Below are 24,147 nucleotides of genomic sequence, written 5' to 3' on the forward strand. Positions count from 1 at the left end.
CTTCATGAAGGATATACATCTTTGTGTATAAAACATTTCATATTTAAGTATAAATAACAGTGTCAGTTTTGTTTAAAGAATTATATACTTTCTGCTGTAACTAATATTTATGAATCCTTACTTCACAAAGCCTTTGCTATTCAGAAGCATAAATCTTTTTCCTGTGACTTTTTTTGAGAGAACTTTTTTGTAAAGTTGTTTGGAGATTTCAAAGCTAAGTAGTTTTGCCCACTGCTTTATGGCCCTAAGGTAGTATAAAGGTATATTTCATTAAATATATGAATCCAATGTGAGAAACAGAATAATGGGAAGATTCTTTTCTCTTACTGTATTAATCTATCTGAAAATTTTAAAGGATTTTGGCGTTATAGTGTTGTAACACTGATGTTTTATTTGATGAAGTTCATATATAGAAAAAGAGGTTAGGAAAGTATAGGAAATTGCACAGAGTTTGGCAGGGATGCTTTAAGTTTTCTCAAGAAATACCCCAACATAGCTAAGTATTCAAGGATAAAAATTTACCCAGAGAAATGAAATTGTCTTAAGTAAGAGCCGCCATGATGGAAAACGCCGGGTCACCACTCCAACTATGCCATGACCCTGGGCCGTTTTAGTGAACAGTAACAGAAAGGAACACAAGGATGAAGAAAGGCATGACACCTTTCCTTGACAAGCTCATGGTTGTTTGTAGAGAAATGGCATTTAATCAATAATGACAACGAGAAGAACACGGCAATAGGTTTGGGTAAAGCTCTATGAGAGCATTTTAAAATAACTCTCCCTGGGAAACTTATATATTGGTAGTGATGAAAGACTTCACCAAGTCAGCATATTTGGATTTGACCTTCAGAAAGCAGAGATTTAGGTTTTGTCTCCCTCCCTATAGAAGTAAAAGGACAAATTTAAAAAAACTTGCTGCTTCTGTCCTGTATAGCACAGAAAAAAGTACTGGTAATATTATAATGTATTTCTTTCTCATTTTTTCCTTTTGTGTATTTGTATATATATATATATTTTTCTTTTTTTTACCTAGTTCAAATCATACTACATATAGTTTTTTATACTTACTCATAAATCCTTTCGTGCATTTCAAATATTTCCAGAGTATTAAATCCTAGAAAACTTTTGCTACAGATTATAAATTTGCCAATATGAAATTTTGATTAAAATTAGAATCTCCCAATAATAGAGTACAATACTTCAGAAAAATTCTCTATGGAATACTGACAAGTACAATTTACAATAAATCTTTGTGAATGTAGTATATTAAAGAATTGTGTTGAATTTCTCTTTTTATTATTTTTATTATTTATTTTTTCTTATTTATTTCTTTAGAGAGTGAGAGAGAGTGTGAATGAGGGAGAGAGAAGAGAGAGAGATTCTTAAGCAGGGTCTATGCTTAGCATGGAGCCATACACAGGGCCTAATTCTAGGGCGCTGGGATCGTGACCTGAGCCAAAATCAAGAGTTAGATGAGCAACCCAGGCGCCCAGAATTTCTGTTTTTATGATGTTAAGTACTTGAGCATTTATTAGTGTTTACATTTCCTTTGCTGTGAGTTATCTATTTATGACATTTTTATTTTTTTGAGGACTAATCTTTTAAAAAATTATTAGGTTAGATTTATTTGTATATATTCAGATAAACCATACATGATTGCCATTTTATAGATCAAAACATTGAATAGATGTGCACATAGTATTAACCTCGATATGTGCTATTGATGTTTTGTTCTGCTGGCCTTTTAAATTTATATAAAACTGAAAGAAGACTTTTCTTTTTCTGTCTGACATTAAGTGGCTGTCTATCGTGTTTGTGTTTTGTGTAATAACTGAGTCTCAAAGTTGAATATATTAAATCTGTATTTTGTTTACCCCATATTTTCAACCCTCGCACAAAACAGGGAGCCCCAAAATATAGATTTTGTGGTTGTATGTTTCACTTTTTATCTAGGAATGGTATTCAACACTTAACAACTAGTATGTGGTTAGTCCTAATGGGAACAAACCACACCTTAGGGCTGAACCCAGATCTGGTGTTTATTCCTTACTTGTTGGATTAAATTGAAAGCATTTCTCATTATTTTGGGGGCAAGTTGTTAGTTTGTCCTGGTTAAACTTTATAATCATTCAAATTTCAGAAAAATACTGCTGGGTTTGAGTCTAAGAATATGGAATGCCTTACACTAACTAAAGTCATCTTTTTTTTTAATTTTTATTTATTTTTGAGTGAGACACACACACACACACACACACACACACACACACACACACACACAGAGTGCAAGCAGGGGAGGAGCAGAGAGAGAGGGAGACACAGAATCCGAAGCAGGCTCCAGGCTCTGAGCTGTCAGTACAGAGCCCAACGCGGGCCCGAACTCAAAAACTGTGAGATCATGACCTGAGCCGAAGTCAGACACTTAACCGACTGAGCCACCCACGCGCCCTAAAGTCATCTTTTAATAAAAATGCAGGCCCACAGTAACTTTATATTTATAACCTTTGGGCTACAACTTTAAAAAAAAATAAACAATAAAGATAATTTTGTTATCTTTATAACAATTGCGTTATTGACCACTTACCCAAGTCCACACAAACCTCTAGAGAGCATTTAACCTATAGAAATTTGGGACCATGTTGAAAATGGTGTGATTTGATATAAATCAGATGAAACTTAAAAGACCGTATGATAGAAATGCATACATTGCCTGTCATCTGTCATCATTGGCTAAGTCAGCCTGTGTTCTGGGCTCAACATTGGGCCGTTATGGATTCTGACCCCACAAACTGAATATGGTCGGATGACTGTATGCAGTGAGATTAAGTGTATCAGACATCTGGCAGCCATAATTTAATCGAAGACCCTCAGTGATTTGGGCCCTAGGCATTTGGATGTAATGTTTGACACTGGGCACCATTATCCCAATCGATTCCATCTGGCCTGGTCTGGCTCAAAAGACTCAATTTTTTTTTTTTTTTTTTTTTTTTTTAAGAGAAGCTATTGGCCATGACTAGTCCTTGTTTACAGAATTTCCCATCTCCCTTGGCTGATAGAGTTACACTTTTCATGCATTGAGGCTTAGCTTTTTAGCGCAGAGCCCTGATTTTAAAACCAGCCATTCTGAATATAGGCAGCAAGGGTAGTTTAGGACGGCTGATGATAAACGGAAGTGTTAAGGTATTTTTACCAAATAGTTTTACTTTTTTACTGTGCTATAGAGACTCTAAAGTCTCGTAATACATGAATTTTCACAACTTAAGTAGTAAATTGGAAAACAAATGCAGACTATTTAATATATGATGGCAAATAGACTAAAACATGTTAACAAGATACTTAGCCAGCCAGTAGATGATAGGGTTTTTTAAATTATTATTATTTATTTTATTTTATTAATTTTTTTTTCAGATGACCAGATCTTTATAGCTGGGAAGGACCAGAAAGGCTATAAAACTGCCCCCTTTCATTTCACAGATAGTAGGAGGTCACAGGTCACATACCTAAAATTTCCATGTGGTTTCTGGGTTCATGATGTTGTGTTTTCTACAGAAGATCTCAGGGACTTCATTAAAAGATAGATTCTCAGATTTAATTAAATGCTATTTACTCTGTTTATAGATTATTTATAAATGATTGTGGTTCTTGTGGAAATGAGTTTATTTTCTAAATCTGATAGATTTATCTGAAACATCAGTGGAAGACCCAAGTTCTTTGATAATCATCTTTTTTATTACAAAATAGGAGGTTAGCAACCCGGTAAAACACGTGTGAAGTCTACTTGAAGGAATTCAGTTTTTCTTTTCAATTTCTCCTAGGCAGTTAATAGAAAATCCTCAAATAACCAAAAAAAAAAAAAAAAAAAAATCAATGATTCATTTTCAAGTACGTCCCAACCTTTCAAGATATAATGAAAATATAATTAATATTAGTGTGCTATTACTTCCTGCTCCTTTTTTTTCTTTAACATTGGTTCATTTCCTCCCTTTTGCAGTCAACCTGATGGGATACCATATTCCTTTTTTGCTTTCAGGTGCTAAATTTTTTATGGATTTTTGCTTTTTAAAACAGCATATTTTGTCTCATTCATTTTGTTCCCCCTTTTAGATTGTTTCTTTGTGTCATGTCATCAGGGTTCGTGACAGATTGCTAAATTGAGCCCCCAAAAGATTAATCAGGGGCAGATTAGATCATTGTTAAGACCAAGTCTCGGGATTCAGTTCTGTTTACTTTCCTAGTCTATCACTTACCACCTCATATGCGTCAATTTTCTCTTATGTAACACAGTTTACAATAACGGTATGTGCCAAATACATTAATGTATGCAGACGTGTAGAACAGTACATAGTACTCAACTAATCCTAAATGAAAGTTAGTTATTATTATCAATATTACTCCTATTACTATTAATTCATTATTAGAAGCCATGCATAAACACCCTTTTGTAACTGCTAACAAAGTTTTATTCTTTGTACTTATTTTTAACCCTTTAGTAAATATGTAGCCTTACCTTAAACTTGTCCTAAATATTACTGGTGATTGTTCATAAAACTGAGAATGGTTTCCATAGGATACCCTTTTTATGTATAAAATTAAAATTTTTGATTATTTTACTTAATAATAAAATTAGAAAACTATTAATGCCTCAAACTTCTAGAGTCATTCTCAACCTGTTTTCCTCTTTTAACTTAAAATTGTCCTTGTTTCATCTAATTCATAATTTTTCAGTCTCACTGGGCCATGACTGCATTTTTCAAAGACAGGTGTTGTATTTCTTACTGAGTTCATTAACCGTAAAGAACCAAGATGATAAACTGCAACCCTAGTGTTGCCGAACATCACCTAACTGACCAGTGAGCTATTTCTGAGTCCAACTCATATCACATAAATGAAGTTTGTCTGTTTGGATTTGTTTTCCCAGGGTTTTCTCCTTCTTCCACCCTTCGCTCTGGCTACTCAGAAAGGTGGTTAAAATCTTAAGTTAGCTAAGAGATTACACATAAAATCTTTTAAGTCATTGTCTCAGATGAGTAGCAACTTGGTCAATCCTTCATTTACTTATTCATTCATTTGTTATTCAGAAGATTTTGGATACTTGTTATATGTCAGTGCCAGTGCTTATGATGATAGGACAAAAAAAGTGAAAATAAGATAGAGTCTCTGATCTGAAACATCTCAGTGTTGGGAGTCTCTTAGGCCACCCCAGCTTTGGCCATATGCTAGGAGAACTCATAAGTCCCAGCATATTTGTATTTATGGCTGTGATTTATTACAGCAAAAAGATACAAACCGAAATCCACAAAGGGAAAAGGCACTTGGGGCAATGTCTGGGGAACCCGGGGCAACTTTCCAAGAGCCCTCCCCAGCAGGAACACATAGGACACAATTAATTTTTCAAGCAACAAGCCGTGATGACACCTGTAAAATATCATCAACCAAGAAGTTCATTAGAAACTCAGCGCCCAGTGTTTTTACTGGGAGCTGTTCAAATATCCACCTTCTGTCTAGCATGTACCAAGATTCCAGACTTCCAGAAGGAAGGCAGGTGTTCATCATAAACCATATTATTTGCCCAAACAGTTTAGCTACGGTGAGCCACTCTTATCTGTTAGAGAATAGCAGGAACCCTCCCTAAATCTAAGTTTCCGGACACCAGCCAACAGCCAGCCTTGCAAACAGCATTTTCTAAGGATAGCTGTCCCAGGCTTGCTGTGTTAACTCTTTTCTGAACAACTATGCAATTATACATTCAAGTGGGATAGGCAAAAGTGTGTTTGAAGAGTCAGGTAAAAAGACTCTGCCTGGGGGAGTCAAGGGAAGCTTCATTTTTATCTATCTAACTATCTCTCTATCTCTCTATCTATCTCTCTATCTATTTAGAGTGTGCACATGCACACATAAGCTGGGTAAGGGGAGAGAGAGAGAAGGATAGAGAGAATCCCAAGCAGTCTCCACACTCAGCACAGAGCCCGATGTAGGGCTCAGTCTCACAACGGTGAGATCATGATCTGAGCCGAGATCAAGAGTCAGATGCTTAACCAACTGACCCACACAGGTGCCCCAAGGGAAGCTTCATTTAACAAGAGAATATTTGAGGTAGATCTTCAAGGAATTGTGAGATTGCCCAAAGTCTGGGATGAAAAGGGGTTTTCTTCCATGCAAAGGTAACTATACTTCTTGCAAGTAAAGAGATGTTTGAAAAATTCTACATGGTCCTAGCCTAGGGCCTGATGGGGGCGGAGTGCAAATAGAGGGGAGGGTGATTGGAACAAAAGCATGGAGTGTTTATAGTTTTGTGGGTGGTAATGAGTCATTAGCGGTTTTAAGCCAAAGAGAGAAGTGAGTAACTTTGAAAGGCACCTCTGGTAGCAGATAGAGAAGATTGGAGAAGAAAGAGTTTGAAGACAGTAAGACCAGATTGGAGGCAAGAGGTGATGAGTACATACCCTAAGGCATGTATGTTGGGACTAGAGCATGGAGCAGTGGTTCTCATCCAAGGGGGCTCAAATAATATGTGGGGGGCTTAAAAAGACTCTGATGTCTAGGGGCTACTCAAATGCTTTAATGTCTCTCAACATATCTTGCAACGTTGTGAACGCTTTCACTTCTCACTTTCACTTCTGTAGCTGTCTTATTCTGTAACGCTGTCAGTCAAAACCTCAAATCCACTATGTCACGGGTTCATTAGTGGACATAACCAGGGATATAACCATTTATGTAGCATTTCCTCTTTACTTCCACAATAAATGAGATGCAAAGCCATATAAAGGGGTCTACCTCAGCCAGATAATTTTATCTATTTTCACATGAATCTAGTCATCAAATCTGTTTGCAGTGAACAGTCTTCATGTTTCTGCAGAGGATTCACAGGGGTTCACTTGTAAAGCGTAGATCAAAATGCTTATCAAAAGGCACAGGCAGACCTCGATTACATAAGATGCATGTCAATTTATGTAGTTACTTCTTGGTCGTTTGACATGTATTGTGTATATGATCTGTATGCAAGACATACAACATACGGTTAAGGATGTTTTCAAAGTATAACTATTGGCTAAATGTAAACTATTTTAATAAAATCATTCAGATGAGACCTAACTATAAACATATCCAGCTCAGCACAGTTTTCTTACCTTTTGTTTTTATTTTATTTTAAATTATTTCACAGTATATGATGGCACAAAAGGGACTTACATGGTTTGCAAAGAATGATAGGAGGATACACATGAGTTTCTTGTTTTTACTCTCGGATTAACTAGACATTATTGGCTTTCATAGTAACGTTAATTTGGAATGTAATGAAGTTGCTTCTTCAGTGATAGTTTATCTGCTATTTTAATTGAATAAAATATCTCAAGAATGTGTTGATTAATTTATGTATTGTCTATATATATATATACATATATACACACACATACACATACACAGAAATATGTCTGTAAGCTTTCTCTCATATCCAAAAGAGAGTCTTTAGATATATTTAATATTTCCATGAGCCATGTGATTAACAATCATAGCAAGTTATGTTGGAGAAAATTATCTTTGAAAGTTTTCCATCAGTGGCTTAATTAACATACAGTGGGCAGAAAGCAAACAATCTGCTGAGCCAGACTACTCAAAGATCCCTCCTGTTGCTTTTGTTTTCACTACAGCTGGGAAGGGGAAAATTATATTACATATATCCCTGTATCTTGCTTCTGAATGATTCGTTTTGGTGATGATTTAAAGAATAATTTAAAATATTTTTATGAGTTTGAAAGCAAATGAAGTGCCCAGGAATAATTTACAATGTAGATGACCATGCTGTGGTTTTGCCAATTTTTCTCGGTCTTTATTTCTATAAAATATTCATTCTTGACTTGTTTTATCTTGTCTAAAAAATAATTCTGAAATGGGATCAAAATCTAAGCCAATTTCATACTCCAGTCTTGATGAACCATGTAGGACTGAATTAGGAGCATATAGGAATGTTTCCTCTTAGTATTCATAACATCACCAGAGAAAAAGAATTAGGTCTAAAATAACAACCGAAAGAAAATTCACAGTAGCCAAGCCCTAAAGCTCACAAATTTTCTTGTTAAAAAAACCCCTCAGTGCCTTCCTTAGATCCTGTTTAGTCTTTGTAAATACGAGAGCTAGCAAGTAATTGAGTGATAGGTTTGCAAAGTTGAAGGTAGCAAATTCTAGGAGGAGCGAGCGTGTCCATAATGGAGGCAAACCACTCCGCAGCTGTAATAGCTGTTAACGTGACCATGAAGCAAGAGAATAAAAATGGTAAAACATCGCTAACAATTGGGGGGGGGGGGGGCGGAAACCCCACCACAACCCCACAGCTATCTAGGGACTTACTTTGTGAGTACTAGAGTCAGCATAATGTTTGTCTTATACAGGAGGCCTCCCTGTCTGTTCAATTTACCTTCCCCAGTAACCTTTCTAAAGCATTACTTATGAAACTATGAAAACACTATGAAAAGAATTTGACATATTAATCAAACATGCCAAACTTCAACTTATGTAGTGTTAAAAGATAAACTGAGGCATATTAAAAATTTCAAGAGTTTACCTGAGCAAAGATCAATTCTAGTCTGGCAGCACTGAGCCAGAAATGGGAGCACTCTGAGGACAGGAGAGGGGAAAGACTTTTATGGGAAAAAAGGCAGACACAAAGCAAGAAAACTATTTGAGTGGCTTAAGCATTTACCTGATTCAGAAAAGCCTAGTTGGCTGTGTGAGACTGGTTGTCCTTAGGTTTCAATTTCTTTTCCTGGAGGCCTTTACAGGCTTAGGTATGGGCTTGCTTGGGAAGGCTGTTAAGTCACAGAACTAATGATCTTTTTCTTTTAGTCAATTTAACAGTGGAGAATATGGGTTTTATCACCCCTAAGCTTTGAAGTTCCTTTCCATTTGTTCTCTAGGGTAAGAAGGTAGGGAAAAATGAGAGAGGGGCTCAAGGAAGTTGAGAAATAGACTTTCTATGCAGACAGCCCTCCAATGTTAGTTATTTTGTCTCTCACTGCCCTGTGCCAGGATCACAGGGGCTAGTGTGATGTTCCTGGCCTCCAGGCATCATGGGAAGTACCATTTTTTTGTCTTGTGTTATCAATCTCTGGAAAGGTAGTGATAACATTAATATCAAGCAATTAATATCAAACAGTAGCACCCATTTGAAAGAAACCAAGAGTTGTTTTGAAATTCTGTCTTGAAGATTTTAATAAAGATTAATTCTTTGAAGTTTTAGGTAGACTTCCCGATTTACATTTTAGAGGACGGAAAAACCTCTGCTTGGAGCTCTTCCCTTTGTGTGATTGTTTTAAAAGCCATTTTTATATCCAGGAGCATGTAATCCATTAACTGCATTGAATTTACCACATTTCTTATCTGGATTGACATTCTAACAAGAATCTTGTATAGATTTTCAGTTGTTCTGATATGATTATTTGTATTCAGATAGCCACCACCTTTAGTGCAAGACAAACACACATCTCTAAAATTAACCTAAGTGTTGGGCCAGCAGGTCTTAGCTGGTTGTTATAAAACTGTATTGCTTAGTTTTGTTGTATGCTGACTCATATATTTTTGGTAATGAGGCAGAATATATAAAATACAGCAAATAAAATTGCTTTATGTAGCTTTGCCTAGAACCATAGGTCTTAGAGCCTGACACATCGTCAGGAAAAGCTGTCTGCCTTTACAGGTAAGGTAGTTTCATTCCCATTTAAAATATAGGGCAACCAAAGCACGGAGTTTTGTAAATTATGCTGGACCCCATATCCAGCAAACCTAACAAAGAATTCCACCCCAGGTCTTTTGAATCCTTGTTCAGTATTTCTTCCATTACTTAATTCTGCCTGGTCCAATCATTTTTGTTCCAAAGAGACTGTTAACAGCTCATTTATCCATCAGTCAGTCAGTCATCAACATTTTTATTGAGCACAGTTCAATGGCCAGTGGGACAACAATGTTAAAAAAGAAACATTTTATATGGTGACGATGACAATACTCATTAGCCATAGTGATTGAACATTTACTGTGAGTTGGTGGGCGGGGGCGGGGGGGACCCATGATCAGCCCTTTGTGTACCTGAGATTTTTCAGCCTTACAACAGTTCTGTGAATTGTGCATGGTGCTACATTTTTCTAGCTCTTGGGTTCCTATATGTGGAGGTCTTGGCCACTTCTGTCTTCACCGTTCTTTTAAGCTCATATTGCATGGGCCCATGAAAAAGTCTAAATTACCAACACTATGGTGGTAATATGGTGGTATTTCTCTCTGGGCTGTATCTGCCAAAGCATCAAGCAGTGGGAGATCTTTTAAGTTCACGGTGAAACCAAAGAATATCCTTTCTGTCTAGAAGAATTATTAGCACCTTTCTGAGTTGAAAGGGAAATGTGTTAGACCATTTGTGTGTGATCAGTAGTGGTAGCCTTAACTTAGTTATTAGAGTTCTAAGTAGCTGATACAGTAGCGTAATAAGTCACATTAAATACATTTTGGTTTCACACTCAGATATCACCTCACGCCATTCAGAGTGGCTAAAATGAACCAATCAGGAGACTATACATGCTGGAGAGGATGTGGAGAAACAGGAACCCTCTTGCACTGTTGGTAGGAATGCAAATTGGTGCAGCCACTCTGGAAAACAGTGTGGAGGTTCCTCAAAAAATTAAAAATAGACCTACCCTATGACCCAGCAATAGCACTGCTAGGAATTTACCCAAGGGATACAGGAGTACTGATGCATAGGGGCACTTGTACCCCAATGTTTATAGCAGCACTCTCAACAATAGCCAAATTATGGAAAGAGCCTAAATGTCCATCAACTGATGAATGGATAAAGAAATTGTGGTTTATATACACAATGGAGTACTACATGGCAATGAGAAAGAACGAAATATGGCCCTTTGTAGCAACGTGGATGGAACTGGAGAGTGTTACGCTAAGTGAAATAAGCCATACAGAGAAAGACAGATACCATATGTGTTCACTCTCATGTGGATCCTGAGAAACTTAACAGAAACCCATGGGGGAGGGGAAGGGAAAATTAAAAAAAGGAGGTTAGAGTGGGAGAGAGCCAAAGCATAAGAGACTCTTGAAAACTGAGAACAAACTGAGGGTTGATGGGGGGTGGGAGGGAGGGGAGAGTGGGGGATGGGTATTGAGGAGGGCACCTTTTGGGATGAGCGCTGGGTGTTGTATGGAAACCAATTTGACAATAAATTTCAGATATTGGAAAAAAAATACATTTTGGTTTCTTGGAATGTTCTCATATTGAGGGCAACATCACAACTATAATTAAATCACTGCTCTCTTAGCCCTTTTTGAACCTGTATCCTGCCAGTTATAAAGGCTGTCAGTTCATATCTTTGGGTAATAGTTGTGTAGAAGAAGCCTGTTCTTCTTGGTCAGAAACCGAATTTCCCATACTTGCGATATACCTTCCCCTGCTGACCCACTGAAATGAAAGACTAGGAGTAATGATTAAATCTTATTTTCCCTCCTGTAGTAGCAGGATGAGCTGGGTCAGCAAGGCCAGTCCCTGCAGATGGCTTTAAAATACCTTTGTGATTTGGTCTCTTTGCCTTCCCATCCATTTCTCTAAGTGCCTATCACTGTCATCCTTCACCACCCTGACAAGAGTCCAAGGTGAGATCAGCACAAATGAACAAGAGCCTTTGTGATGCCTCCTGTGGGTGTTGCTTATTAAGTGAGGTGGGCAACGAACCAAATCTGACTTGTGAGCAACAAAGCAGGTTAGCACATTTACACAAAGATCATTCCATATATTATTTAACACATTCAAATACATTGTTGTCTCCTTGCTGCCCAGCAAAACTTGTGTGAAGGGAATATAAACTCACAAGTTAATAACGTCTGATTTTTATTTTCAAGTGTGCTAACAATCGCTAGGTTTCATTCCTTTGTTTGGATTGTAGCTTATTTTCTCAGGACAACTAGAGAATGTTTATGAAGCGTGTGTGTGCAGAGGGCGGTGAGGGAAGAGAATAAAATGCATTGCTTTAGGGCTGCACATCTGTTTTAGGGACTCTGCTGGATCTGCACATTAACCATTGTCATGACTTATGGCGTGTTTTAAAATTGCATTCTACACAGAGATGTTCATACCAACTCAAAATATTACAATTAAACAGATCCCGCTGTTATGAGTTAGTTTCCTATTTTCATGACTAGCAGACTTATTCTTCTGCTCTGTTAGCGAGCATGTATATGACTCATAGCAAGTGGCAACTCATCATTGTATTTCTTGTTCAAACAGATTGGCAATATCAAGTTGCTCAGGTCTTCCCACAAACAGAACAGGAAGTTGATGTGGACACGCATGCATTCAGCCACCGGTGGAAAAGGAGCTTGGATTCCCTCAAGGCAGTAGACTCGAACCGAGCGAGCATGGGCCAAGACTCCCCAGAGCCCAGAGGCTTCACAGACCTGCTACTGGATGATGGGCAGGACAACACCACCCAGATTGAGGTAGGTAACTAATCTGGGCAACTGAAATGGATTGATGCATGTATTTCCTGTAAGGCACCCAACTCCCACGTATGTATAGACTGGCCCTTCAGCTCAGTCCAGAGCCTCGGGACTTTTTGTAAGGATCAGTTTAACTCATCCATAAATAATCAGTTGATATTTACTAATTCAGGAATAAATAATTGTAACGACATTAAATAAGTAAATACATCATAGCTAAGCCATTTATTTAGTCACAGATGTATTCATTTACTCTAGAAACAGACAAATATTAGCTTGATGTGGTGATGACCGTGAGGAAACACAAAGGAACACGATACAGCCCCTGCCTGCAAGGAAGTCACTGTGTAACCAGATCATCTCTAGGCTATGTGATACGTACGAGAAAAATACAGGCTATAGCATGGCATGGAGGAGGGAGAGATCACCTGCTTAGGATTGGGGGATGCACCACTGTCAAAGAGGCTTAGCCTGGGAGAGGGCATTTAGGCAGGGGCTTGGCAAGTTGAGAGGAGCTCACCAGGTTGATACCCTGCCTGGAGTAAGAAAGGAGATTCCTGGCAGAGTGAATTGCCTTTTCAATGGCTAAGTCTTAGAACAGTAGGGCATGCTTGAAGAGTCTCATAGAGGGACCAGCTGTCCCATTCTACCCGGGACTAAGGGGTTTCCTGGAGTGTAGAACTTTCAGTGCTGAAAACAAGACAGTTCTGGGCGAACTGGAATCGTCGGTCACTCGATGACTGTAAGCAATTCTTTGTTATGGTTGGAGTTATGGAGTGGAATGAGGGTGGTTGGAGTTGGGTTGGATGAGTATGGAAGTTTGCTGAGGGTACATGTTAGGCAGTCTGTAGGGTTGCCCAGAGGCCGCAAGTGTAGTATTACGTTGTTTAAGTTTCTATTGTCCTTACATTGCAAATCACAAAATAGGATCCTGTTAGTCCACCAGATCGAACAAAAACAAAGAGGTCAATCTTATGGAAATAAGCAAAATCCACCCAAACAAGAATGGAGGCTATTTATTCAGTTTGCCCTAGCAAGAGTCAGCTTCCATCACTTCCCTTTGGTAGAGACTCAAAAGCAGGCAGGGGAGTGGGAAAGTTTCTCCTTTAAAAAAAAGAGGAGGCTTCAGGTATGCTCTGATTGGAAGTTGTTGGCATGGAGAAGCTGGAGGTGGGTTAATTAGAAGCAGAGCATCTCGGGCGATCGATTTGGGGACCGTATTTGGGTTTTACTGAGTTAGACCTAGAGACAAAAGATAGGAAAGCTGTCAGTTATTCACCAAGTCCTGATCATTCTGGGCTGAGTGCTGCTGAGGTTGTTTCCCTGGACTGGTTTCTGCAGAGGTTGGGGGTAAGAGTTCTGTTGTCATCCATGGTCTGGCCATCGTCTGTTTGTGTATGCTCTCTCAAACTGTAGTTGTAGTTCTATTTTCTCCTAGGTGACCAGTTCCTACTTTTTAGGAACCAAACAGCATTCTTTTTACGGCCCTGAAACACTCATTATTTAGGAAAAGAACTCCACTTCCTGAAACAGACACTACATAGTTCTCCAAATAGTTATCAAGGCATCATGTTGTTCCTGCATAGCTAGAGGAATCTTCAGAAGATCTGAAGCACAGGCCGTTGGGATTCTGTGTATGTGAGAAGGCCAGCAATTTTCAAAACCCCTCTCCATCTCCTTGGCTAGCATGTGACTCTGGTGGTCCCTGACTGCCCCAGCCAGGCCCCTCAATAGGCAACAGAGGATGTGCCAGGAGCAGAAGTCATATAATATCTGTAAGAGGCTATTCTGACTCCTGCAGAGTGCCTGCTATTTTGGCAACAGTGTTGTTATAGCAACTCGCAGAGGGCAACATAATTCTTCCCTGAGCACTCTTTAGCTGGGGTGCGACCTAAAGAAAGGAGAGTTGCACAGAAGCAGAGGTGTTTACTCTCTGTCCAGAACTGGTAGCCTACTGAGATTCAAAGAGGAGAACACGCATTCCTAGAACTCTGTGATCTCTAGGCAGGATGCTGAATCTTCTTAATCATTTGTAAAAGCGAAAATCCCTTTGCTCAGGGATGTATTGACACTCCTCAGAATATAGTCCCGATTGTTACTATACCCATGATTTTGTTATTCAGCCAGTTTTTCTCTTTTCTGCCTTAACAGGGAGATCACATAATGTCAATGGTTTTGAGTCAGTTAAAAAAAAAAAAAAAAAGGAGGCAGGATAGTGCAGGTGCAGAGAGGTATATGCTGGATAATCACTCGGTGCTAAGTTCTGCCAAGCACAAACAGTATGGATATCATCTTGCCTGGTCCTGACATCAGCCTAGTGTGATTTGTGTCTCCAGGTTCACTGGGTAATCTCAGTGACTTTTACATGTGGGCAATTTCAGATTTAGGTTTGGTATTTTTCCTAAGCTCTTCCATTAATGAATAAAGGTATTTAAACCTGGGCCTGCCCAACTTCCCAGATTTATCGTTTCTGCTTGACTTCGCTTCCTCTAATACGAGGAAAAGTAAATGGTACTTTGATTATGTAATGATTTTGGACAATGGCAGCACCCGAATATTGATGTGAAAGTAATTTGGGGGTTTCAGTCTGGCTGGAAAGGGACTTCTCTTGAAGCTAGATTTCATAACAAGATGACCGCTTTTATTTTTTAAGGGTTTATTTATTCTGATGCCGTTCTGAGGATGATGGAGATTATTGGGGACTCAAGTCCCATAAGTCACTCCTTGGCACACTACCTCTAGTTCTGGAAACAAAAGCCTACATCTGAAACTTCTCTGCAAAATTTATTTATTCTGGCCCTTGAAATGGCATTTTTGAACATTGTTGTGTCTCTTTTAGGGAAAATATTTTTGCCTGATTGAGTTAAACAGAAATAAGGAAGAAAGGAACCAAATGGTTGTGGAGTGGCTACTCTGTGCCGGGCATTATGACAAGGTCTTTCTTAGGAATAAACATTTTGATTTATGTCGCTTAATACAAGCAATGAGCATGAAAGACTACGTGTGCTTTTCCCTTTAGATGCTTCCAAAGTTGATGTCAAGAATCTGAATGGTTTTGTCCCAGAGCCCTGACTGTAGCAGTGGCTGTTAAAATGATCTGTATCCCTGTGAGACTTAAACCACCCAGAATGGCATTCGAGCACATGTCCCCCACTTCTGCCGTCGTCTAGACTTGATATCCCACTTTCACCAAAGACAAAAACAAAAGACAATAGCATACTTACTATTCTGGCACAGATTCATTCAGAAATAAACAAAGGCTGTTATTTTTTAAACTTGGTGACAGTATATTTTCTGGCTCTGCACAAGAACAGATAATAGAGGGACTGTAAAACTTAGTATCTCAATTACAGAATTCTTCCAGTAGAAATTTCTTGTTGTTGTCATCATTTTCTTTCTTTTTTTTTTTTTAATATCCCCCCCATGAAGATATAAAGATGTTTTGAAACCGATTATATTTCCTGATGAGTGAGTAGGAACTCAACAGTTGGCAAATGCCTCTGTTGGTCTGACTGTTGATTTATGAAAGACCTTTCTTCTTGTACTTTCTCTGTTCATGTGGACATATGACCACGTGGCCAGGTAAGAACAATGCCTTCTTACGATTGGTACGTATTAAAAGCAGTCGCTCGTGTGCTACTTTTTGTAATTACTTTGGGAATATAAGGCTTCCAAGCCTTTCAGGTAAGGTTGAATTCCGTTCATGATTCAACTTTGTTCGAGCAGCATTCAGTGAATCCCATGACCCCAGGGACAGGTGCATGGACAAGCAGCACATAAGTCTTCACCTTGTTGCTGGCTGTTTTTCCTCTTGGCTGGCACAGAGCTCTTGAAGCATCAGTGGCATTATGGAATGGGGAGGCCCTGAGCAGTGAGAATTATTGATCTTCCTGAAGATCAGATTCGTCAGCTGACTCCTTGTAATGGTGCTGGTAATCTATAGTTCTTCACCTTTAAAGAAATCCAACACAGATTCTTTTCTAATACCCTGTACCTGAACCACACATGTAGTTTTTATCACTAATTTACATGCGGTATTTTGAGCTTCACATTCCCTGTCTTGGGACAATGAAAATGTTTCTGGAAAGGGTTGTCAAGGGTGATTTTTTTTTTCCTTGCCTTGATTCACAAGCACTGGGATGACTTAAAGAAGGGGATAGTTACAAATAGGAATTATGGATCCTATAACTCCACAATCCAAACCGACTCAGAAATTGTGAGCCAGTCCGCTGCCTCTCGGGTGTTGTGTGTGTGGCTGGACCACAGGCCACCCTTTGAGTTGCAGACAGTTAGACCACAAAGCGGATTTAGCTGTTAGTTTTGAAGATGTAAATGTTCTGCAAAGCCTCAGATTAAATTGTGCCGCCTACCAGCAGCATGTCTTGCGGATTTCTCATTTTGGTACCAAGTTCAAAGTTGCAGGCATACCCAGCAGTTGTATCATCTGTTCACATTAAAGCTCCTATCTGAGGAAGGTACAGTTGAGAATGGTCAGCAAATGTGTGTGATGAATATGGCTAAAACTCAGAGGCCACCTGTTTTTCTCCAAAATGCATATGTGGAAAATCTTTCTGATCTTCATCGATAGCACATGTCAAATTGTGTCTGCACCTTCCGTTTACCGATTTTATAACAGGTTTCTCTAAAAAGTTAGCAATTGCTAACTGCTGCACACAAGGCTATTATATGTGTTCTAATATTTTATTGCAGTCCATAACTAAGCAATCTACTTGAAAGGAAAGAAGTTGCTGGCAGGTACTTAATCTTTCTTGGGGTTGCTTTGATGATTGTTTTACGTAGAAACAGGCAAATTCTGTAATGCCCCATGTGGGCAGAATCTTCCTGGTATCTGTGCAACATAGAGAATACATCAGAATATTCTGGGATAATGAAAATCTGACTGCTTGTGTGTCTCAAGTCTAAGTAAGCTGTCTCCGTTTCAGAGGCCTGGCAATCACAATAATGAATATAAATACAGGGTAATAATAAGACACATCATCCCATTTCACAGAAATAGAATAATGAAAATTTGCAGAATACTGCCACACTCATTCTTTCCTCAGGCCGCTTTCCACTCAGTGAACTCAGAGAAGATAATAAATACTTATACATGTGAAGAATGTGATAGTGCAGATTTGTGACATTTTCCAAAAGAAAGAAAAGTGCCACCTGAGATTGAATAGCTATGCTACTATATTTATTATGGATGTGAAAAGCTGTTGTAGATTTTTTTTTTAAGGAGGCATTTCCATTTTAGGAGGTCTGAACTTGCAGAGGCTTCAGTATGTGGTTGTAGAATCAAAAGCTGTGTGAAGGAAGTACTAAGATTAATCCTGGAGAAGCACACTTATTTGACTCAAGAGTGAATTGAAATTTTCCAAATGCCCTGTCGGTGTCAGATTTGGTTCCTCAGGAAATGAGAAAGAAAGCATTGTGAGGGTGTGTGATTGAAAAGGAGAAGTACTGAATAAGTTAATCAGCACCCAGAGGGAGACCCTTATTCCGTAGAGAGTCAGGACTAATGTAAAGACAAGGTGACATCCGAACCATGTGAGGAAGAGAGAGTTAGACAGTAGCCAAGTATCAAGATATTTCTAGACAGAGTTTTGCACGGATAGGCAGGGGCAAGGATCTAAACTCCCTTTTAGACTGTGTGTCTTAATCTGTGCAGGCCGCTAGAGCAAAACTACCACAGACTGGGCAGCTGAAACAACGAACATTCGTTCCTCACAGTTCTGCAGACTGGAAAGTCCAAAATCAAGTTGCTGGCAGGTCTGATGAGAGCCCACTTCCTCGTTCATAGAGAGCTCTCTTTCTGCCCTGTCCTCACATGCCTGATGGGGTTAGAAAGCTCTCTAGGGTCTTTTTTATAAGGGCCCTAATCTCCATTCATGAGAACTCCACCTTAAGGATCTAATCACGCCCCAAAGGCCACCCCTCCTCATGCCATCACATTGGCGATTGGCTATCAACATATGAATTTGGGGGGCGGGGAGGACACAAATGTTCAGTCCATAACACTATGCCAAGGAACTGCATCCAAAAGCCCAAATCTGGGGGGTGGAAAGATGAATTACATCTAGATGAGAATTGTTGCGAGGTAAGATGAGATAGCCATTAGAGGAGAGTTATGGGTGAAGGTAAGAATTTCAGAAATACTTAGATTTCTAATCATTAACCACTGTGACCAAAGCCTTGCCCCACCTTCTGGTACTCCCTTGACTCTGAGAGTCAGTTGTGGGTCCCTGTCATTCCCTTCCCTGAGGGTGACCTGTTACACCCTTGCCACCACCCCCCTCCTTTGGGCTGGAATTGGCCTCAGGTCTTCAACTCTGTGTTGCCAAAGGTTGTATGCTAACTGACAACAAAATCTATTTTAATTCCTTCTGTTTTGGTAATAGGCACAAACACCTAGCGGTAAACTTCTGATTTAATCCCATTCGGATTCTTCTGGAATATTGACAAGGATTTTTAGTCTTCCAAGAAGAACATGCACTGGAAATAGTAGATCAGGCAGAATTCACCTGCAATTATCGCTCATCCTCTTAAAAGATGATGAGGATTAAAATATAGCATCATAGATCTCGCTCAATTATAGATTATTCTTAGCTTGACATGCCAGCTCTTTATCGAAACAAGAATGAAAAAAGAGCCATAGCTGTCCTTCAAAGAGCTCCATAAGGAATAACTGAATTATCTCTATGATGCTTCACTGTTAGCTAATTGAGTTTATTTGCAGTCATGGCATGGAAATAGTCTTTGGAGTGATACACACAGATTGTAAAATTATTAAGTGTGATAGTCATATAATTTATTTTCAGAACAAGAATTATGTTTTAGAGTGAATAATATTCTTGTGATCTTCATTTACAAAGAACAATACCATACTTACCCTCCCCCCCGCCAAACCCCTTAGGTTAACTAAAAAAAATATTGCAGTTTTTCCTACCTCATTTTCTATTAATGAGGACCCTGCCATATCTTCTGCCTTTCTTTGTATTATCTAGGGCAGTAAGGGGAGACTCCTAATAGAGGGAACACCAGGTAACTGTTTAGCAGTTGAAATTTTATTGTATCATCTTGCAATCATATTTTTCCTCTTTATCCAGAAGAACTTCCCATGGGACGTTTAAAATACACTTTTGTGAAAATTATTATTTCAACATCAAAAATCATAGTATTGCTTAATGTCATAGGTCTAGATCTTTATCCAGATTGATTTTTAAAAATCATGCTGAAAAAAACAGATGAATTGTTTTGGTAGTCCAGAATGTGTCCAGTCTTTACATGTTGAGCAAAGGGCTCAAGGTGAAGGAGCCAGTGACCACTAAGTATGGGCTGGAAGTCAGGATCAGCAAAGCCAACAGATGCGTGAGTCCCCTGGTTCTCTGGGCAGCCCATGGAGAAGTATCCCACCGTGGGACAATGCTCCAGGCAGGGCTGGGTCCCATTTGCTTTTCCTCTTTATTGGACAAGCATGAGAGGGCATTGCACAGAGGAAATAAATACTCAAAGATCAAGCACAAGCAGTCCTGGCTTACCTGCCAGCTATTTAGGAAGAGCCGGGACCCAGGCTGGGGTTGCCAGGTGCAGTGGAGGATTGAGTTCATGTTGAGCCCATCTCCTTGCAGGGCGTATAGCCTATCTCCTCAGCTATGTAGCTTCTGGGCAACAAAGAGACAACTTCTGGGGTCATTCACTGGACAGTCCCATTTTATATTAATGGATTATGTCTTAAGGACTAGGTTTTTTTTTCTGTGATTTTTTTTCAGAATCAGAAACAATAATAAAGTGATTGTATCTCCAAGATTAAATAGGTCCAAGTTGGCACAGGCATGTCAACAACATGATTTTTTATGACTACATCTGGGGAAGTACTGGGGCCACTGCTTCTTCCCAGGAAGACATGTAGCTTAATGAATCTGCCAGCCTCTGTGATGGAAACTTACTTAATTTTTAGAAATACTAATCCCAGTTATATACACTAAATCACACCAAGTCTTTGCCATTTATTTTACCTAACAAATTAATATGCACTTTACAATGTAGCACCAATGCATTGGAAAAATAAAGACTATAGGTCTTGGGTAAACAATGACGTTCTGTAACTTTATGTGATACCCGTAAGTTTCGGTGGACCTTTGTCAAAGATATCTCATGGGTCTTTGCCAAATATTGTGACTCAGATGGAAACAATGTCACATATAAACATTATACATAATCAACCATTGCAAATATAGGAGGCACTGGGGCACCTGGGTGGCTTAGTTGGTTGAGTGTCTGACTCTTGATTTCAGCTCAGGTCATGATCCCCAAGTCATGGAATCAAGCCCTGCATCGAGCTCTGCACTGAGCTTGGAGGTTGCTTAAGATTCTCTCTCTCCCTCAGCCCCTCTCCCCTGCTCATACTTTCTCTCTTTCTCTAAAATGTAAAAAAAGAACAAATATGGGAGACACTTAAAAATTTTCTGACTGTTACAACTTAGGGTATGAAAAATTCCTTTTTTTTTATTTTTTAGCAATAATGTATAATACACTTTGCTAAGTATTCAAGAGACTTTTACTTCACCTTGCATTTCTGAAGTAGTTTTAAGACAGAGAAGGGCCTCTTTTTAACAAAGCATGCCTGTGTATATTCATATTCATTGCTTTTTGCATTTGTCATAAAGAAATTTGCTAATGTGGCACTCTATACTCTATTAAGGAATGCATCAAATATATGAAGGTCCTTTTAAGAAAGGGTGGTTAGCATTCAGAATGAAAAGAGGCTGCTTTAATTTTCTTTTTGTGTATCCCTGAAAGAAAACCTTTCTGTTCATGCCCCAGCGATGCATAGATGTCTGGATCTGCCTAGAAACAAGAGAGGAAACAAAGCCCTTGGGAACAGTTGGTTTGAGCTATTTTCTATATGGTATTTCAAGCCTGAGCTCTTAAATTGAAATAATAGTTTGGAATCCATGGCACTAAATTGAATGAATGGATTAAACACTGCTGAAATTATTTCTCTTTTAGAAGTAATTTCTAGCTCTTTTGTAAACGTCATGTATTTACCCAATCCCCAGCTAAAAAAGCAAAGCTAGGGGAAACACTAACATTCACCTTTTAGGCAATCTATCTATCTATCTATCTATCTATCTATTTCCATTATTTTGGATTCTCAGTACTGATCCCATTTGGGACCAACAGGATTTGAAAGAAAAACTTGCAAAGTAAGATTCTGTATGTTTAAGTTAAACATTCACTTAGTCACAGCATCTTTCATTAAGGGGGTCTTTTAGGTACTTCCAAAACTAAAAGTATCTCATCTGGTGATGGGATTTTCTGCCTAGAAAATGTAATGCTAGTAACGCTTCCTAAATTTTTAGGGTTTCATGAATTCTAGCCTGGAAAATTTTATAATTTTCAAAGATGAATTCAATGATTTGTGATTATCAGAGTTCTCTTCTCTAATAACATTTTAGTTTCTGATATTCTAGGTTAGACTCTGCACAGTGTTCGTATTTGAATGCAAATTTTTATTTGTTCTATCACTTAAAAATAGCATAGAGTAAAGTATTGTTTAAAATTTCATGTTCTGGGGCCACCTGGCTGGCTCAGTCAGTAGAGCATACAACTCTTGATCTCGGGGTTGTGGGTTTGAGCCCCATGTTAGGGGTAGAGATTACTTAAAAATAAAATTTTTTTTTATAGTTCACATTTTTATTTTTATTTTATTTTTATTTATTTATTTATTTTTATTTATTTTTTTCAATATATGAAGTTTATTGTCAAATTGGTTTCCATACAACACTAAAATATTTTTTTTTAATTTCATGTTCTGAAAATTTTTACAAAGAACATTAACAAATCTTCCCAAAGAACTTAAAAAACAGGGGACATCTGGATGGCTCAGTTGGTTGAGCATCCGACTTTGGCTCAGGTCATGATCTCATGGTTTGTGAGTTTGAGTCAGCACAGAGCCTGCTTTGGATCCTCTGTCCCCCTCTCTCTCTACCCATCCCCCACTCTCTCAAAAATGAATAAACACTTAAAAAAAAAGAACTTAAAAAAACAGTGAATCTGTCCATTATAAAAAGTATTATACAACAATCTCTTATCTTAACAATGAATTAGTAGCAATTATTTTCTCTTTCTTAAATACCAATGGAACAAAGAATGACTTGTGGTCTTTCTCTGTCCATTGAGTAGTAAGATATCTCTTTATTATTTTTACAAGTGAATGGGATTAATCTTTACCAGAATAGAAGAGTGTCCTATTCAAATAGGAAAAATGCAATCCAAAGAATAAGAAAACAACTTTATGAATATGTTTAGAAATGTGCCAGATCCGGGGCGCCTGGGTGGCTCAGTCGTTTAAGCGTCCGACTTCAGCTCAGGTCATGATCTCACAGTCCGTGGGTTCAAGCCCTGTGTCGGGCTCTGTACTGACAGCTCAGAGCCTGGAGCCTGCTTCAGATTCTGTATCTCCTTCTCTCTCTGCCCCTCCCCTGCTCATGCTCTGTCTCTCTCTGTCTCAAAAATTAATAAAAACATTAAAAAAAAAAAAAGAAATGTGCCAGATCAAAATAATAATTCCCATTAGAAATTTTTCTCACAAAATATTTAGACAAAGCTTTGTATATACACTGGTCCTCAAAAACCTTGTGGAAAGTAGTGTTTTTGCTTGAAACCTAAGAAAATAATCAATACATTCAAGAGCCCTCCCTTCCCTCCTGCCAACAGCCCATCAAACAGGAGTCAGCTTATGGATGACTTAAGACAACTACAGTTCAGGTATTCGTTGGTCCACAAAGAACTGAACTGGAGGGGTGCCTGGGTGACTCAGTGGGTTAAGCATCCAACTTCGGCTCAGGTCACGTTCTTGCAGTTTGTGGGTTCCAGCCCCACATCGGGCTCAATGCTGACAGCTCAGAGCCGGGAGCGTGCTTTGGATTCTGTGCCTCTCTCTCTCTCTCTCTGCCCCTTCCCCACTCGTGCTCTGTCTCTCTCTGTCTCTCAAAAGTAAATAAAAACATTAAAAAAGTTAAAAGAACTGAACTGAACTGGAAATCAGTCTCACTTTTGCCATGATGGTCAAAACGTTATTTTGCCTCATTGAATAGGTTTGCTTGGTCTGAGCAGATGTAGAACGTATTTGACATGCATTGTTTAAGCGTTTTTTTTTTGTCGCTGAACAATCATAACTGCCATTTGAAGGATTTTTTTTTAATTTTGCTTTGTTAAGGTGTATTTCTTACTTTGTTATTAAAAAAAAAAGAATGTGATATATTCTTCATATAACCAAAGTCATTTGCATAAAAGGACAAAAGAAAAAAAATTCTGCATTTTTATGTTCTTAGGAAAAATGTTTAACCAACTTCAAAGGTAATTATTTTTTTAAGTTAGTGAACACTTGTGAATACAAATTAGAGTAAATGGTAAATGACTGTGGGACTGTCCTTCCTGATTTCCTATTGACTTCTTAAATGTTGGTCATAAAGAATCTAGGAAGAGGAAATGATTTCCTGCTTTGAAACAGTCCCTGAAACAAAGCAATGAGTAAGTTGACAGCATGGAAGCAAAATCTGGGACAAACATTAATTTTCTCACTTTGTTCCTTTTTATTCTAGCAGTGCTTTCTACTTCGTGATCTTCTGTCTGCTCAATAGCCACTACACCAATGTATCATTG

At 38.6% G+C, this 24,147-nt stretch overlaps 1 protein-coding gene across 4 annotated transcripts in view; it reads left to right on the forward strand.

Annotated features, from left to right (window-relative positions):
* PLXDC2 (plexin domain containing 2) overlaps positions 1 to 24,147 on the forward strand; it is a 446,499-nt gene that overhangs the window by 157,430 nt on the left and 264,922 nt on the right. For all 4 annotated transcript variants that reach the window (XR_006219664.1, XM_015537188.2, XM_042991189.1 and 1 more), the window contains exon 2: positions 12,266 to 12,477. Coding sequence is in view for 3 of the 4 variants with exons in the window: in XM_015537188.2 (XP_015392674.1) it covers positions 12,266 to 12,477 (212 nt within the window). In the remaining variant the exon portion in view is untranslated. The remainder of the gene's footprint in view (positions 1 to 12,265; positions 12,478 to 24,147) is intronic.

Source organism: Panthera tigris, chromosome B4 (assembly GCF_018350195.1).
Source record: "Panthera tigris isolate Pti1 chromosome B4, P.tigris_Pti1_mat1.1, whole genome shotgun sequence".
Lineage (NCBI taxonomy): Eukaryota > Metazoa > Chordata > Mammalia > Carnivora > Felidae > Panthera > Panthera tigris.